At 44.5% G+C, this 14,507-nt stretch overlaps 2 protein-coding genes across 3 annotated transcripts in view; one reads left to right on the top strand and one right to left on the bottom strand.

Annotated features, from left to right (window-relative positions):
- Positions 1-14,507, top strand: part of LOC139055839 (pre-mRNA 3' end processing protein WDR33-like) — a 219,083-nt gene that overhangs the window by 16,450 nt on the left and 188,126 nt on the right. The window lies entirely within an intron of this gene.
- On the bottom strand, positions 5,520-13,561 carry LOC139056430 (piggyBac transposable element-derived protein 4-like). The gene is made up of 3 exons (XM_070534682.1): positions 12,790-13,561; positions 11,676-12,692; positions 5,520-5,526 (listed from the first exon to the last, which is right to left on the bottom strand). The coding sequence occupies exons 1-3, from the start codon at positions 12,972-12,974 to the stop codon at positions 5,520-5,522; spliced, it is 1,209 nt and encodes a 402-aa protein (XP_070390783.1). The 5' UTR covers positions 12,975-13,561.

The raw sequence follows: 14,507 nt of genomic DNA on the forward strand, positions 1-14,507 counted from the left end.
GGAAAGTGATACAGCTTCGCACTAAATTGTAGTATGCACAAACTGGTAACTACTAATTTGCGGCTTTTTGGGGATGCGACACCTGGCCACAAAGTATGGATACCTTGAGGTGGTGACTTTTTTCTGGTATTATTGTTCTTTTAGTTTAGGATATTGGGGTCTGGTGGGAAGTTTTTCGAGATATGTGAAAACCAATGTGGTATTGACATCAAAATGGGAAGAAATTGGGACTTAAATGTTATTTGGAGACCTCAGCTTTAGAGTTAACAAGGGTTCACTATACCTGGCCTTTCTGCTGTAACACTTGCGGCAGCACACATTGTGGAGTGCAGCGAAACTGTGCGCAGTCCTCGCTTGTTACATTTCCTGTCATTCAGTGTTGTAGCTGCTTCTAATCAACTGATGCCTGCAGCAATTGAGCACCTGTTCAAGAAGTGAACCAACGGTCTACAATAGAATTGACTGTGATAGAAGCCTGCACTTGTTGGTTTGACATGAGCAGTAGTAAGTAGCATGAAGGACATGGACGAAAAGAAAACATAAGGCACAGGCACTACATGAGTCTTGCATCCCCCTTTTGTTCATGTGCGTTGTGCTGCTTCACCATTCCCAAAGTGCAGTAGGAATCACCATAGGGTGCAATTTTTGCAGCCTAACAACTAATCTAGCTTGTTCTACACTTCTACTGCTCCCTGGTCAAGCACCTGCCAAGGCATTTTGCAGCAGTAAAATTTGATTTCACCTCTGACTCTGCACATTGTTCATAAGGGCTTGTGTTTGGATAGGGGCCCATATTTACATGGTTCTGCTGCACCCCCGATTGTAAAATGCAGTTAGTGAAACCTCGTTTCTACGAACACCATGTTAACAAACTTTTCAGATTAACAAGCTTTTCAGAAATCCCCTGCTGACTTCTTATGGTTTCAGTGTAAAAACATTTCAGTACTACGAACTACAGAATACCAAACTTTTCAGAATAATGATCGTTATTCAGTTTCCGTGTCATCTTAGCAACGCCTCAGCACTATAAACTGGGGAAACCTGGGGATTCTTAGTTTTCAGTGTATCCCTCACGGCAGCCGAAACAGTGGGCCAGCAGAGAAGGCGCTGAAAGCGAGTGCCGCAGCACACTGGTTCGGAAGACCTTTGAAGGCACTGAACAAAAGTGCGCTATAATTTTTTTTAGATCTATTGTGGAGGCGATGACGCATCAGGTTTTACGAACACATGCTTCAGCGAGGCAAGTGTCACTCAGCAACAGAGGTGCATCTCTTCCTTCCTTCACCCTTCTTTCTGCGCACGCCTCTTTCTTTCGCGTTTCTTTCTGCGGCCATCCTAGCTATGCGTAGAGAAATGTAACATCTGTACTTGCAGGGATGCCACACGGTCGCCACACTTTGCACTTCACACTTTGTTTAAGTGGATTTGTGCTTTGAAATAGTTCAAGTGTCCCCTTCGAGTGAAGCCGTTGCGAAGTCCACAGCAAGCAAAGTGGAAAACAAACAAACAAACAGTTCACTTTGGAGGCAACGTGGAGCTTGTTTTTTGTCAGTAGTTTTCTCAGTGTCAATATTTGCTTTTTGCATCACTCTTATTATATGGTGCTTTGGTGGTGTGTGGCTGCGGAATCTATTAACAATAGCAACAACGCAGGCCGAGAGCCAACAGTGACATTCTCGGGGAGAGCTCAAAGAGTGACAACTTATGAACTGATGGGTTGGTGGACAGAATGGCTAATTTTGACGCCTTCACTATAACAATCTTTCAGAATAACGAACTATTTTTGGCGGTCCCGCGCACTTCGCTTTATTGAGATTTGACTGTATAGTATTACCGTCCAAATATTTTAAAAATCGCTTGGTGCCGATTCTGCCGCGCACATCAAGTAATGAAACCCAAGTCGACATGTATCATCTTGAAACAACTTTATGGAACATACATAGTCACACAGATGCGCAGGCAGCTGAATCTCAGTGGCTAGTTGCTGTCGGGATTGGACGACACCTCCTTTTCGCTATCTACCGATCACAGAAAGTAACCTTCAGTTCCATCTAATGCATTAGTAATGCCACACTTAAAGCAAACCAGAAAGTGGCGACCACAATCCAAGGCATAAAAAACAATCCCTATTGATGGCACTGTGACTAGCTATCTTGCATTGAGCTTTTTTTAGTAAGATTCAGTCACATTTTTTTATTTTAACTAGGATTGCCTTATTTGCCATTCCGTAATCCACACCATGGTATAAGTATCACCGCTCTGAAATTGGCAGTTTTTCTGAAAAGAAAGAACATGTATAAGTCGCACTGGTCTTTATAAGATGCACCTGTCCATACGGTGAGTGATTTTAAAAAATACACTGACATTTCATTTTGTGAACGCGGGTCATGCACACGCAGTGATATGGACACTCCAGGCGCAATTCTGCCCTTGGGGTCGCTGAGGTGTTCCGTTTAAAGTCCACGGGCGATAACGTCGTGGCCGTGCGCTGTATGCTGTATGTGCGAGTGAAAATGTGCGATGGGGAGCCGAATCGCGCACAGGGAACGAAAGCGGGAAGTGCATGAGGGAGAATGGGGAGTGGCTTGTACTCTTGAAAGCGATCTGCAGTTGCGACGACTTCGCAGTTGGTCGACTTGCAGTTGGCCTTCTTGCATTGCTGCTCTTTTTCTGACACAGTGCTCGGCGACTCGATCACGAGAAGAACCCAGTACCTCGATAGCGTGCCCGCAACCCTTGCAGAGGAGACCAACCCAGCTTGCTTGACGTGGCCATAGCATCTAATCTAAGTTTGACAGCACCTTTTCAAAAAAAAAAAGACGTATAAGTTGCATTATTTTTTAAGATACACCAGCGAAAAATTCAGCAAAAAAAGTTTGATTTACGCACCAGAAAATACGGTAGTTATGACAGTAACCCACATGCAAATTTGAACGCACCTTTTATTCAAGAAAGGTGCATGTAAGAATCGTGCAAATATGTTGTTCAAGACACTTTTGCTGTACGATATGCTTTCCCACGTATTTCATTTAGCAACCGTATTTTTTGCATTTATAACTATGGCCCAGCACATCATCGTGGGGAAGGGCTGAGAATGAAGGGCGGCCGCAAGGGACCGCCAGAGCGCTGAGCAGCACTCAAGAAGAGACACGCATACTTTTTAAAGTAGTCGAAACACGAGGACAACTGGTTACAACAGGAAGTCAGTTCTGAAACCCAGCACAACAGTCTGCCTGGCTCATTGCGCATGTACGATGATCAGCTATTTGAGGGGGGAGGTGGGGATCAGAGCTAACTTTTTTGTTCTTTGACCTAGAACAACCAAATTTGGCAGCCACACTCGTAAGTGTTCGAAATAAAGAAATGTGCAGTTTCATTGCAATACCTTGACTAGTTTTCAAGTTACAAAATGTTACAAGTGTTCCACTGTGGAAAACCGGGCACTGTAACAAAACATGCCAGCTGTAATTTGAATCTTTGCTCAAAAGAGCAATACAGGGTACACAGTTCCAAAAATTTTATAACTGCTTTATTTCTTTTATTTTTTACACAGAACATCGTGTTCAATTTTATTAATTGTACCAGAACTTGTCATTCACAATTAGCATGCTGAAAAAGAACTACGCCCTCAAAAGAAGAAGACTGGCATGCCCTCAAGCAGACTTCAGGGAATACATAAAAACAAACGGGATCAAAATTGGTCCAGGCAATCCTATGCTACCCTTTCCACAGACAACGCAGAATGCCCAAAACACACTTTTGAAAAAATGTCTCTCAAAGTTTTTGGAGCAGTTCACATCTCTCAAAATGCACCAGGATTGTAGTTTTTGCAGTCTTTGTTTACAGGGGACTTTTTGGGTCTCGGCCATTTGATTCGCACAGTTCGTGGTGACGACACGCGAAGTACCTAGCCGCGCAGTCCAAGGTACCGATGCGTGAAATGCCTAGATGCGGGTTTGAGGAGTCGACGCCCGATGTACGTAGTCACGCACTTAGAGGCGCCAATGCACAAAATGCTTAGGCGAGGGTCCAAGATGCTCGCACGCGATGTGCTTGATCGCCGAGTTGGAGACTCCTATGCGCGAAATGCTTAGTAGCGGGTCCGACGATTGCGTGCGCGATGTGCTTTGTCACGAATTCCGAAACACCGAGTGCTGAAAGGCTTAGCCGCGTGTCCGGATTCCGTGCACGAATCTTGGTCGCAATGCCCGCGTCGCCGATGCTCGGTATGCTTAGCCGTGGCTCTGACACGTCTACAAACATAGGGGTCGGCCACGCTACTGCTATGTCCGTGTAGCACTCGTTTTGACACGTCGAGATTACGGTGAGTGGAAACATCCAGACTTCGGAGGTGCAAAGAGCCGAGCAGACGACACGAGCACCGGACCAATGACGAACTACGCTGGAGTCACGAGGCGGGCGCTGCCAACCGCAGACTCCGCAAGGACCTTCAATCATTTGCTTTTTGTGTGCTTGTTTCTGTGTGGAGGAGGTAGCTGAAGCGGCAGATTTGAAGATGGAGAAATGCGCTTTCCAACAAGACCAAGATGGCGGCGCTCGGTTGCACCATTCCGGAGATATTGTGGCTTGAAAAATGCTGTTCTTTCTTGATTTCCACGAAACTTTTTGCCACCTTGGCTGATAAAACAAATTTTTTAGAGCACTTCTATGTGGTTTACAGTGATATTTCGGAATCAGATAGAGAAAGAGTAATAGAAATTGAAAATCTAGTTTTCAAAAATTAGATTTTTTTTTGCCATTTTTCGCGATGCAAAAGCTGCGTCCTCCCTTAAAGCGTATTGTTGGTATTGTAATGGACAAGCAGCAGGGCATATTCACGCTTGATTCGTGTTGAAGTGCTCCGATCACGTCACAGCTCGTATCCATACTGGCTAGTTTACTTCCTCAGTGTGTCCATTTAATGTTATCTGGAATAAAAATGTGGAACAAGTACTTGAACATGCGTAAAGTGCACTGCAGTCTTGTGTCCGGGTGACTCAGAATTTTGGGGTTGGCATTACAAAGGCTGTTTTGTGGTGCAAGCAACTTGCAACATTCGTGAGCAAAAAATAACTCAACTTTTGTGCATTCGAAATGGTCTTAGAGAAGCGAATTGGTAAGTTCTCGCTTCTCACAATCTTGGGGAAACTGTCCGAGATGTGCGGTGTTCTCAGATAATCACCGAAATACCGGTATATGGAACTATTTCGCGATCCCCTTCGCGTTCCTTATATCTGGGATCGACTGTATACAAAATACAGTAGAACCTCAATCATACGTTCCGAAAAGTTGACAGCTATGTAATACGAATGGTTGCGCATGAGATGCGCAACCATTCGGTAGGGCTTCGGGGGTTGGCGGGAGGCATGTTTTGTTGTTTTCCTATTGCATAGTGTTTTAAGATGGCGATGAGAAACCGAAACAAGATTGAGCTGCGCATTGCCTGCAGCAGAGAACAGCAGCACGTTTGGATTATCACCTACTAAAGGCATGAAGTACGCTATCAACAGCACTGCACTTCATGCCCTGTAAAACAGATAGGTGAAGGTGCTTATCACAATAGGTTTGGCGGCGATAGCTGTGAATGCGGCGTGCAGTGACCCGGGCAGAGATTTTCTGGTACCGGAATAAGAAACTGAGTGTATGCCAGCATTTTTACGTGAGAAGGGCTGGCAAGTATTACATTGGAGCTGATGCAGCAGGCGGCTACTGTTCTCAATTGCACACGCCTCGTGCCTTTTCTTGTTTGCATGGGATCTATAGCAGCCAGAAAACGTATCCTGTGATCTCAGTTTAGCGATGTACTGAATGTTGGTGCCGCAAAATTGTGTTTTCCCGGAATGTATGAACCAGTAAAATATAAACGTAAGGGGGGCTGGGACCCGCCACGGTTGCTTAGTGGCTATGGTGTTGAGCTCCTAAGCACGAGGTCGCAGGATCGAATCCCGGCCACGGCAGCGGCGTTTCGATGGGGGCGAAATGCGAAAACACCCGCGTGCTTAGATTTAGGTGCACATTAAAGAACCCCAGGTGGCCTAATTTCCGGAGTCCCTCACTGCCACGTGCCTCATAATCAGAAAGTAGTTCTGGCACGTAAAATTTCATAATTAAAAGAAATAATAATAAATGTAACTCTATTGGGTCATTCTTCGTGTTCGCGATCGTGAACGTTGGCGCCTGCAAATTGTACGTAACAGGATCATATCGATAAAGTTCAGCCGTACGTGTGACTTGAGGAAAGGTTTGTACTGGTTGAACCGAGCATTACATAAACCAGAGGCGTTGATGATAGTTTTTGTTCATGGAGAACAAAAATGCATGGAACCATAGCCATATACAGCTTCGCTGTGGTAACCACTCTGCAGCTGGCTTCGGCAGTTATGATTCGGCACCGCTTTGGTCCGAAAGTATGATTTTCAGTACCTTCATTTTTTGTTCCTGGCAATTTTCTGCCTTTAACTGCAAGTTTCCGTTAAATGCATCATCCAAAGAGTGAAATGCAGCGGCGTAGCTCCTTTGAAACCTTGCCTACAGCTGGTTCCGATCGCCTGCGATTTCGAAACTGTGAGTGCATCGTCACCATTCTTTCTTCGAGAGTGTGATATCTATATATTACTACCAGCTGGACAAGTGGATTCTGCATACGATAGTGAAGCATTCTAGTTGGCTGAAAGTGGAAACTACTGTGGCATGCTGGCATTTGCGAAGGACTTGCCGTGACAGCTGCAGCATCAGCCACACAGGCGCTGAGAGCAGCGAAGTTACATTTGTTTTATGTCATTTCAGCCGAAAAGTGTGAAGGTAGAAAGGTAGAACACCATCGTGAGCCGTTATCGGCAATAACCTAAACAAGGCGTCAATGAACTGTAACTACCTACTCCTTGCAATTTTACATGGCAGCAGCACGTCATGCTGCGTTCACGCCGACTCAGGCCTTGTAAATATCGATAGCTACGCTTGAGCGGCCATTGGTTCAAATTGGCCATCAAAAAACGTGATTTCTTTGACATGCGCTTTCACATTGTCATGAGCTTGACAGTACATGACGTGCAGGTTGTGCCGCACTAGGGTGGCACCGTCGTAGGCCGCCCTACACTGTACCGCTTTGCCCTGAAGCACATTGGAGACATGCCAGGCATGCTTTGAAAGCAAGGTTACCCTAGCATTGTTGAAAGCGAGTTACTTTCCTCGCGGCTTCTGAAATGCGGTGCTTGCTCATCTCGGCAGATGAAACTTCGTTGCTGTCGGACTGAAGTGTGCCTAGTTTGGTCGGGCTTCCATGCTTCAGAACTTTGCGTGCGCCCTCCTTTTACAGCCACAGGTATGAAGTGTTCGTTGTAGAGAAACGAATTTGTTCATTTTAAATGTACATCACTTTCGTACACGTACATCAAATATTTGTAACATCTGCATGCAGTTTCCATAGGCAGGGTCAGAAAACCATATATGTAGTGAAATTTAGTCGTTACAAATGATAGAGCGTTATATATATACTATATGAGTGGGTTTGACTGTAGACTTCATGGAGCCCTTTCAAAATGCCTCCAGTCACTTTCACCTGCACTGGCACCGTGTACAGGTCCACGGGCATCTGCATTACTGGCAATGTGCCAAGACAGCATGCTTTTGCACAGAATCCAGACGTATAATCCTAAAGCAATATTGAAGCCAGCCATCTGAGCATAACTGCTTCCAGGCATCCAGAAAGCTGACGCTGCTACTTTCTGCATCGTAATGAATTCTGGGCAGTTTCATTCCAGAAGTTAAAACTGAACTGCAGAAGAGCGCAGTTGTCATGCTTTTAGCATACTCTTGCGAATGACCTGGCATGTACGACTCACGGTTGCACAATCATGAAGTAAGCGTCTTTATCAAGCCACCATCTTGCTTAAAATGCTGGGGGCTCGTACGCTGGCTTCTTTTGGGCGCCTGCGTGGGCTGATTGCGGCTGCTGAACAGTGCCGGTAACCTTGCCCAAGGTCGTAATTAGTACATTGTGACAACATTAATGCATGTCTGATGGTGCCCTAAATTAGAGGGGGGGGTTGCTGCATGAGGTCACATCAAAGTGGCAAGCGAACCGAGCAAGTCCACGTGAGCGGTGATAGACCAGAAAACGGAGGGGCCAGACGAGCAGAAGACAGGGCCGGCGCACCGTCTGGCTTGGCTAGCGAGCCGTCACTGGGTGAAAAGTGAGTGCAAGTGACGCTGCCGACCTTGCCCCATTGCCTTTTCTCTAGCATTTGCCAAGTTGAGATTTTGTGACATCCAGAGCCCCGTGCAAATCTTTGCATGGTAATCTTTGCATGATAAGAGGTTCACATTTTATTTATTTTATTTGAAATACTGCAAGCCAATGATTTGGCTCGAGCAGGAGGGGTTTCAGGCACAATACAAAGGTACATAATCCAACAACGCAAGGGATGAGCAGAGGAAGCAAATGCATATTATAAATGAAAAAAAATATGTGTCATGAAATTTGTTTAACAAATGTGGTCATTAAGAGAAAAGCACAATACACGTGTAGTAGGAATGCTTAAAAAATTCACCAGGTGTGTAAAATAACTAGTTAGGCTAGGAATTCAAAACATGGCACTGCATTTCAATAACAAAGTCATCAGTGTAAGTACCCTAGGTGGCAAAGAATTCCATTCCACAACTGTGCGCGGGAAGAGACTACATCGAAATGTGTTCGTGCAAGTGAAGATTGGTGCTAAAGAATGTTTATGACTGTCGCGTTGACCTCCTACTAGATGCCTAACAGATTTTGGGAGAGCTAGTTTAATTTTTCCGGAAAGGCAGCTGGGAAGAAATTTTAGGCGACTAACTTTTCTACGGGCTTCCAACATTTGTACATTATTGAGTTTCATTAAATCTGAAGGGGAATCTAGGCGTTTGTACTTTACAAAAATAAATCTAACTGCTTTTCTTTGAATTCTTTCAAGGTGCATAATATCTTTTTTGTAATGCGGATCCCATACGATGGAAGCATACTCCAGTTTTGACCTTAAGCATGGTAAACTAGAAGTTTTGTACTAATTGGTGCATTTCTAAGTTTTCCTTTGAGGAACCGTAGTTTCCTTAGGCCGACTACACAGATATCCGACATATGTTCTGACCACGGGAACTTGTTTGTTTACTTAACACCAAGATATTTAAGCTTGTCAACTTCTGAAATCGGATTGTTATGAATTGAATATGTAAATGTGCTAACTAGCTTTTTTCTAGTAACACAGGGTAGTACTGTTTTTTCTGAGTTTAAAACCATTCCTCAACATTCGAACCAATCTCCAATTGCACAGATACTGTTTTGTGGAAAGATGTGATGATTAGTAAAGGATATATCTTTGAATACGACACAGTCATCGGCAAAAACCACATAGTTACTGTGCTGGCGACTACTTCAACTGCATCATTGACATAATTGAGAAACAACAACGGGCCTAAAACACTGCCCTGTGATACTCCCGAGGTAACAGGAAGCACAGAAGATGTGTATTTCTTTATTTCTACAAATTGGCTTCTATTGGAAAGATGTGCACTAATCCATCGGACAGTGAAGGAAGGAAGGCTGAGGCATTATAATTTACACAATATCTTGCCATGTGGCACTTTATCGAAGGCCTTCGAAAAATCTAGGAACAGAATATCAACCTGTCCAGCGATATCAAGTACATCCAAGATCTCATGCACAGTTGAAACCAGCCGAGTGACTGTTGACATAGCTTTTCTGAAGCCATGCTGATGTGATGACAGCACTTTACGCTCAGCTAGAAACTCTTGAATGTAACATGCAATAGCATGTTCCAACAGCCTGCAACAAGTGCTTACGATCGAGACAGGGCGGTAATTATTTACAGAAAGCTGGTCACCTTTTTTGGGGGGTATGGGTGTAACACGTGCAATGCGCCAATCACTTGGGACGACACTTGTAGTTACTGACAGGCTAAACAGAATGGTCAAAAATCCAGAAATTTGCTCTCCGAAATGCACGTCTAAGAAATGCGTTTGCAATGCCGTCAGAGCCTGCTGACTTTTTCATATTCAGATTAAAAAGCATAGCAGTGGCACCTTCACGAGTAATTACTGCTATTTTCTCCGTTGTCGCCAGAGATCCTTGATAATCGTATTAGTCTAGCTCAGAAAATAAAGTCTGAAAATACCAATTGAAAATTTTTGCGATTTCCCTTGGTTCATATATAATTTGGTCATTTACTTTTAATTTATGTATATCTTCATTAGTTTCACTTATGTGTGGCGCCAAATTTTTTGGTAGTCAGATGTAATAAATTACGCCAGAGTATTGCTGAAGAAGCTGTTTCTTGCATATCTAACTTTTTCCATTAAATCATATTTTAATTCAATGAACTGAGATGAGTTTTGTACTGTTTTCTGAGGTGTTTCGTTCGCCGGTTCATCTGTATTATAACTCTACCGATCCAAGGATTTCTGTGACGTTTGTAAATTTTTTTCTTAGGAATGAAATTGCCAACGCAATATTCTGTAGTTGAGTGAAAAGTTTGCCACAGGCGCTTAACATCATGACTGACAGAGTCAAGATGCGTGTCCGAATAATCAATTATGGCTGTGTCGTCAGCCTTGTTGTAATCTGTAATTGCAGCCAAAGAAGACATTTTTCTATTTTCAACAGCTTCTTTAGTCCAGTTAAAGATACTAAATTATGGTCTGAAATTCCAGGTTCCACGAGAACAGTAATAGTAAGATCTTGATGAGGGCTACTTGGTTCATACTTAGAACTGGGGTTAACTCTTTCGTTACCGCGAGAAAATGGCCGTTTTTCATAGGTCTCGGAAGAAATTTTTTTGCCAGTACAAATAATATTCCAGAACACGTTGCAGCATGCCAAATTGCACATAATGAAATGCTCTTTCCAAAAACATAAGTTACAAAGCAAACAATTTATTAGGGAACATACAAAAAATTCGGAAAAGTGCCATTTTTGTGGCGAGTTGATAAAAACAAGAAAGAAAAGGCACAATATCTACATACACATTATTAAGAAAGAAAATTTAGAATATGCATTTTGAAGATCAATGACTCAGGAATACTGTCTAAAAAAATTAATTCTCTGTACCGCGCCGTTCTTCAGCTACATAAAAAAAACTAAAGGCCGGGAACAGCTTCAGCGCTCGTGCCATGCGGTGAAGCAGTTGCGCGTTTTCGTGAGGCACAGGTGCACTTCGCAGTTTTCGCAGAAAACGTTTGTCTTTTGTTCGATTTTGCGTTCCTGATAGCACATCCTGCAGTTTCGCCTTTTCGGCATCTTTTGCGGATGGTGCGGCACTTCTTTTGGGACAGGATGTACTCTGGGAACCTCTTCATCATCAAGCTCGAGCAGCTGTTGGGTGAGCTCCATCCGAAAAGAAAGTTGGTCGAAGTGGGCACTCCTCTGCAATTCCGGTGTTGAGAGGTGTTGCTGGCGGTGCTCTTGAAAAAGAATGAAGCTATTCACAACAGCCATGTCAATACAATGAAAGAAGAGCGTCTTCCACCACCTCACGCACTTCATCAAAACGTTATAGGATGCAATCAGCTGATCGGACTTATCAACTCCAAGCATCCCGGAATTATAGTCGTCAATCAGCACCGGCTTTTCGATTGGGATGATAGTCCACACGCCGCCTCTTCTCTCTTTCCTTGTGGCTGTAACATGCCTGTTGGCAGTGTGCGCTGTTGACATCATGTGAACAACCTTCCTGTCCTTCCATTGCAAATACAGGATGTTCCGTCGGAGCCACCGAACATCACCTCTCTTTGCCTTTTTCTCCCATGACACGTCCTTCAATTCAGATGGGAAGCACCGACGATCTTTACGTGTCGTGCCACAAGCGAGGGTTTTGCGATTTAGCAGGTGAGCAAAGAGAGACGCAGATGTGTAAAAGTTGTCCATGTAGATGACATATCCTTGATTGAGGTATTTATCGCACAGTTGTGTCACCACATCAAATGCTAGTCCACTTGCACTAGCTGTTTCCCGTTTGCCTGTGTACACATAAAATTGAACGGAATAGCCAGTCTGCGAATCAGCAAGCACCCACAATTTATATCCCCACTTTACAATTTTGTCCCGCATGTATTGCTGAATACCCGATCTTCCTTTCGATTTGACCATTCTTTCATCCACAGAGAGGTTCCGCGCAGGTTGAAAAAGTTCTGCTGATGTAGTGTTCACGTGTTGCAGAAGCCACAATACGCGGTGCAGCCTGCCGTGCGTAGCTACAGTAGTCGCCTCCGGATCAGTGACACTTAGGAAGCGCAGAAGTGCAGAAAACCGTCTCCTTGGCATAACGTTCCGAGGAAGAAGCCCTGAAAAAAGCCTACTGGTATTCCAGTAAAGGTGGATGCGTGGCACGTTCACAATGCCCATATAAATGAGCAGTCCAATGAACTTCACTAGTTCGTCGGGAGTCACTTCCTTCCACGACCCATCTCTTTCAGCATAGCTTGGAAGCTCCAAAATATGCATCCAAGCATATTTATTCGTGTTCTTGCAGATAGTATTTATTACTTCTGCGGTGAAGAACAGGAGGAAAAAATCGCGCGCCGTTGTAAAGCGTCTTGCGCTGCTCCGAAGTGCTGGGCCGAGATGTGCTCCGGGCGGCCTTGTTGGCGTGAACTGAAGTTTCTTCACAGCCGGTGGCAGCACATCCTGGCCTAGCGACGTACGGACCCTGCAGATAGCAAGAATAGCTCTAAGCTTGTGCACAAAGGTCGGCAGATAAGCGCGCGCGACGCCGGTGACTGCTCAAGGCCGTAAAGGTAACTCACCGGTGAGCAGCTGCGGATGTCCCGGGCTGACTCGAAACATCGTCGCCGTCAGAGCTTGAAGCAGAAGTACTGTCATCTTCGGACTCGAAGCTCGAATCCTCGTCACTAAAATCAGGTGCGGGTGAAGAATACTTTCGAGCAGAACGCTTTCCGCGCGGCGCAGTTGCGTCCGACGACGACGCCATGGCAGAGACCGGAGCGACTGGCGTTGTTGCGATAGTAACACCGGATGCGGCCCTCTGGCGGATTTAACAAGAGAAGCGAAACCAAAACTGCTGCAAACTGGCTGTAAAGGCTAGGTATACATGTTGGACATGCGGCGGACCTTCAGGAATGCGTTTTCGTGGAATAAAACCACCCGGACTCCAAGTCAAAGCTCACCAGTGAATAGCTGGCGTCATTTTCGGGTAATTATCCCCACTCAACGCCGCCAGATAACAAAGCCGACAATATGATTCAATATTTGACTTGCTGGGAGCCTTTTGATCACAAAAATTTGACGCTAATGCTGAATTACCACGAGTGGCAGTATTTTTTCTCAAGCGCGGCCGCCACGCCCCCTTTTGCAACAACACGCGCACATTAGTTCTCAAAAAGGCGCATCAAAAATCAGAACGTCGCCAGAGCGGGAAAATTTAAACTGGTTCTACAAGTGCACTGCCTAGACTAACCACTGGATGGCGCTAGCTGCACGAGAAACGATTCCAACATGTCGAAATCGGCCGTTTAAAGCATCGATCACCGGTGATCGATTTGAATAGGCGTGGTAACGAAAGAGTTAAACAGCGCGAAAAAGACGAGGACACAAGGAAACAAATACCACTGACAAGCGCTGACTGCCAACTGGAAGTTTATTTGAAATTCACCGAACATTTATACCTTTTTCAGAATAGGCATGCGCACATCAGTCGCAAAAACATCTGCAAATCAGCAACATTATAATCTTTCTTCCAAAAATGTTGTTTCTTTTCCCGACAACGCAAGCGAGGGAGTGCTTACACATTTATCTCCTTCCTTTCTAGTGTGATAGGCCTCTACTATTTGCCTTTCCCTCTTACGTTCCTTCCCCCATGAATTTTCTTTTCAAATATGGGGGCGCAGTGACACTTGTTACAGTGTCCGGCTAAATGACTCCCATAGCCATTTTTTTAGGTTAGTGCTGTGCTGACGAGTTCTTTCATTGAAGTGCTGTCCCGTTTTGACCTATATAAGATTTTCCACAGCCGAGCGGTATCTGATAGAGAGAGAATAAACATTTTTATTCGGTGAATGCAGCTTTGGAGAGGCGTCCTCATTCCAGAATGCTTTGAGCTAGATAACGTTGCACCTGCACTCAGTGAAATGAGTTTTAATTTAAAACTCGTTTCAACTTATTTTCAAGTTAGTTGAGATATCAGAGTTAACGAGGGTTTACTGTGTCAAGTGGTCATGGCTGTACGTGTATGATGGTGGTGAAACGAACAGCCGGAAGAAACACGCCTTTTGGAATGAAGCGCTGCCTGACATCACACTAGAGGTGCTGGAACCTTCTGCGACTTCCAGAAAAAAAATTTTTACTGCTGCTCTGCTTCAGCCAAACTGATATTTCGCACAGCTCTATGCATGCCTGCCTTGCCTAGTTTACTGCTACGAACTCATATCCATGCTTGTGCCATTTATGATTGTAATTTCTTGTGCAAGTTTTGAGTTGCGGTCATTTGGAAAAATTATTTCTAACT

This window comes from Dermacentor albipictus, chromosome 2 (genome assembly GCF_038994185.2).
Source record: "Dermacentor albipictus isolate Rhodes 1998 colony chromosome 2, USDA_Dalb.pri_finalv2, whole genome shotgun sequence".
Lineage (NCBI taxonomy): Eukaryota > Metazoa > Arthropoda > Arachnida > Ixodida > Ixodidae > Dermacentor > Dermacentor albipictus.

What these genes read in the sequence shown, in the direction of transcription:
- LOC139056430 (XM_070534682.1), bottom strand. Translation starts at nt 12,974, where the DNA reads ATGGCGTCGTCGTCGGACGCAACTGCGCCGCGCGGAAAGCGTTCTGCT. An exon ending in ACATCCGCAGCTGCTCACCG is followed by an intron (nt 12,693 to 12,789) that starts GTGAGTTACCTT and finishes TGCTATCTGCAG; the next exon opens with GGTCCGTACGTCGCTAGGCC.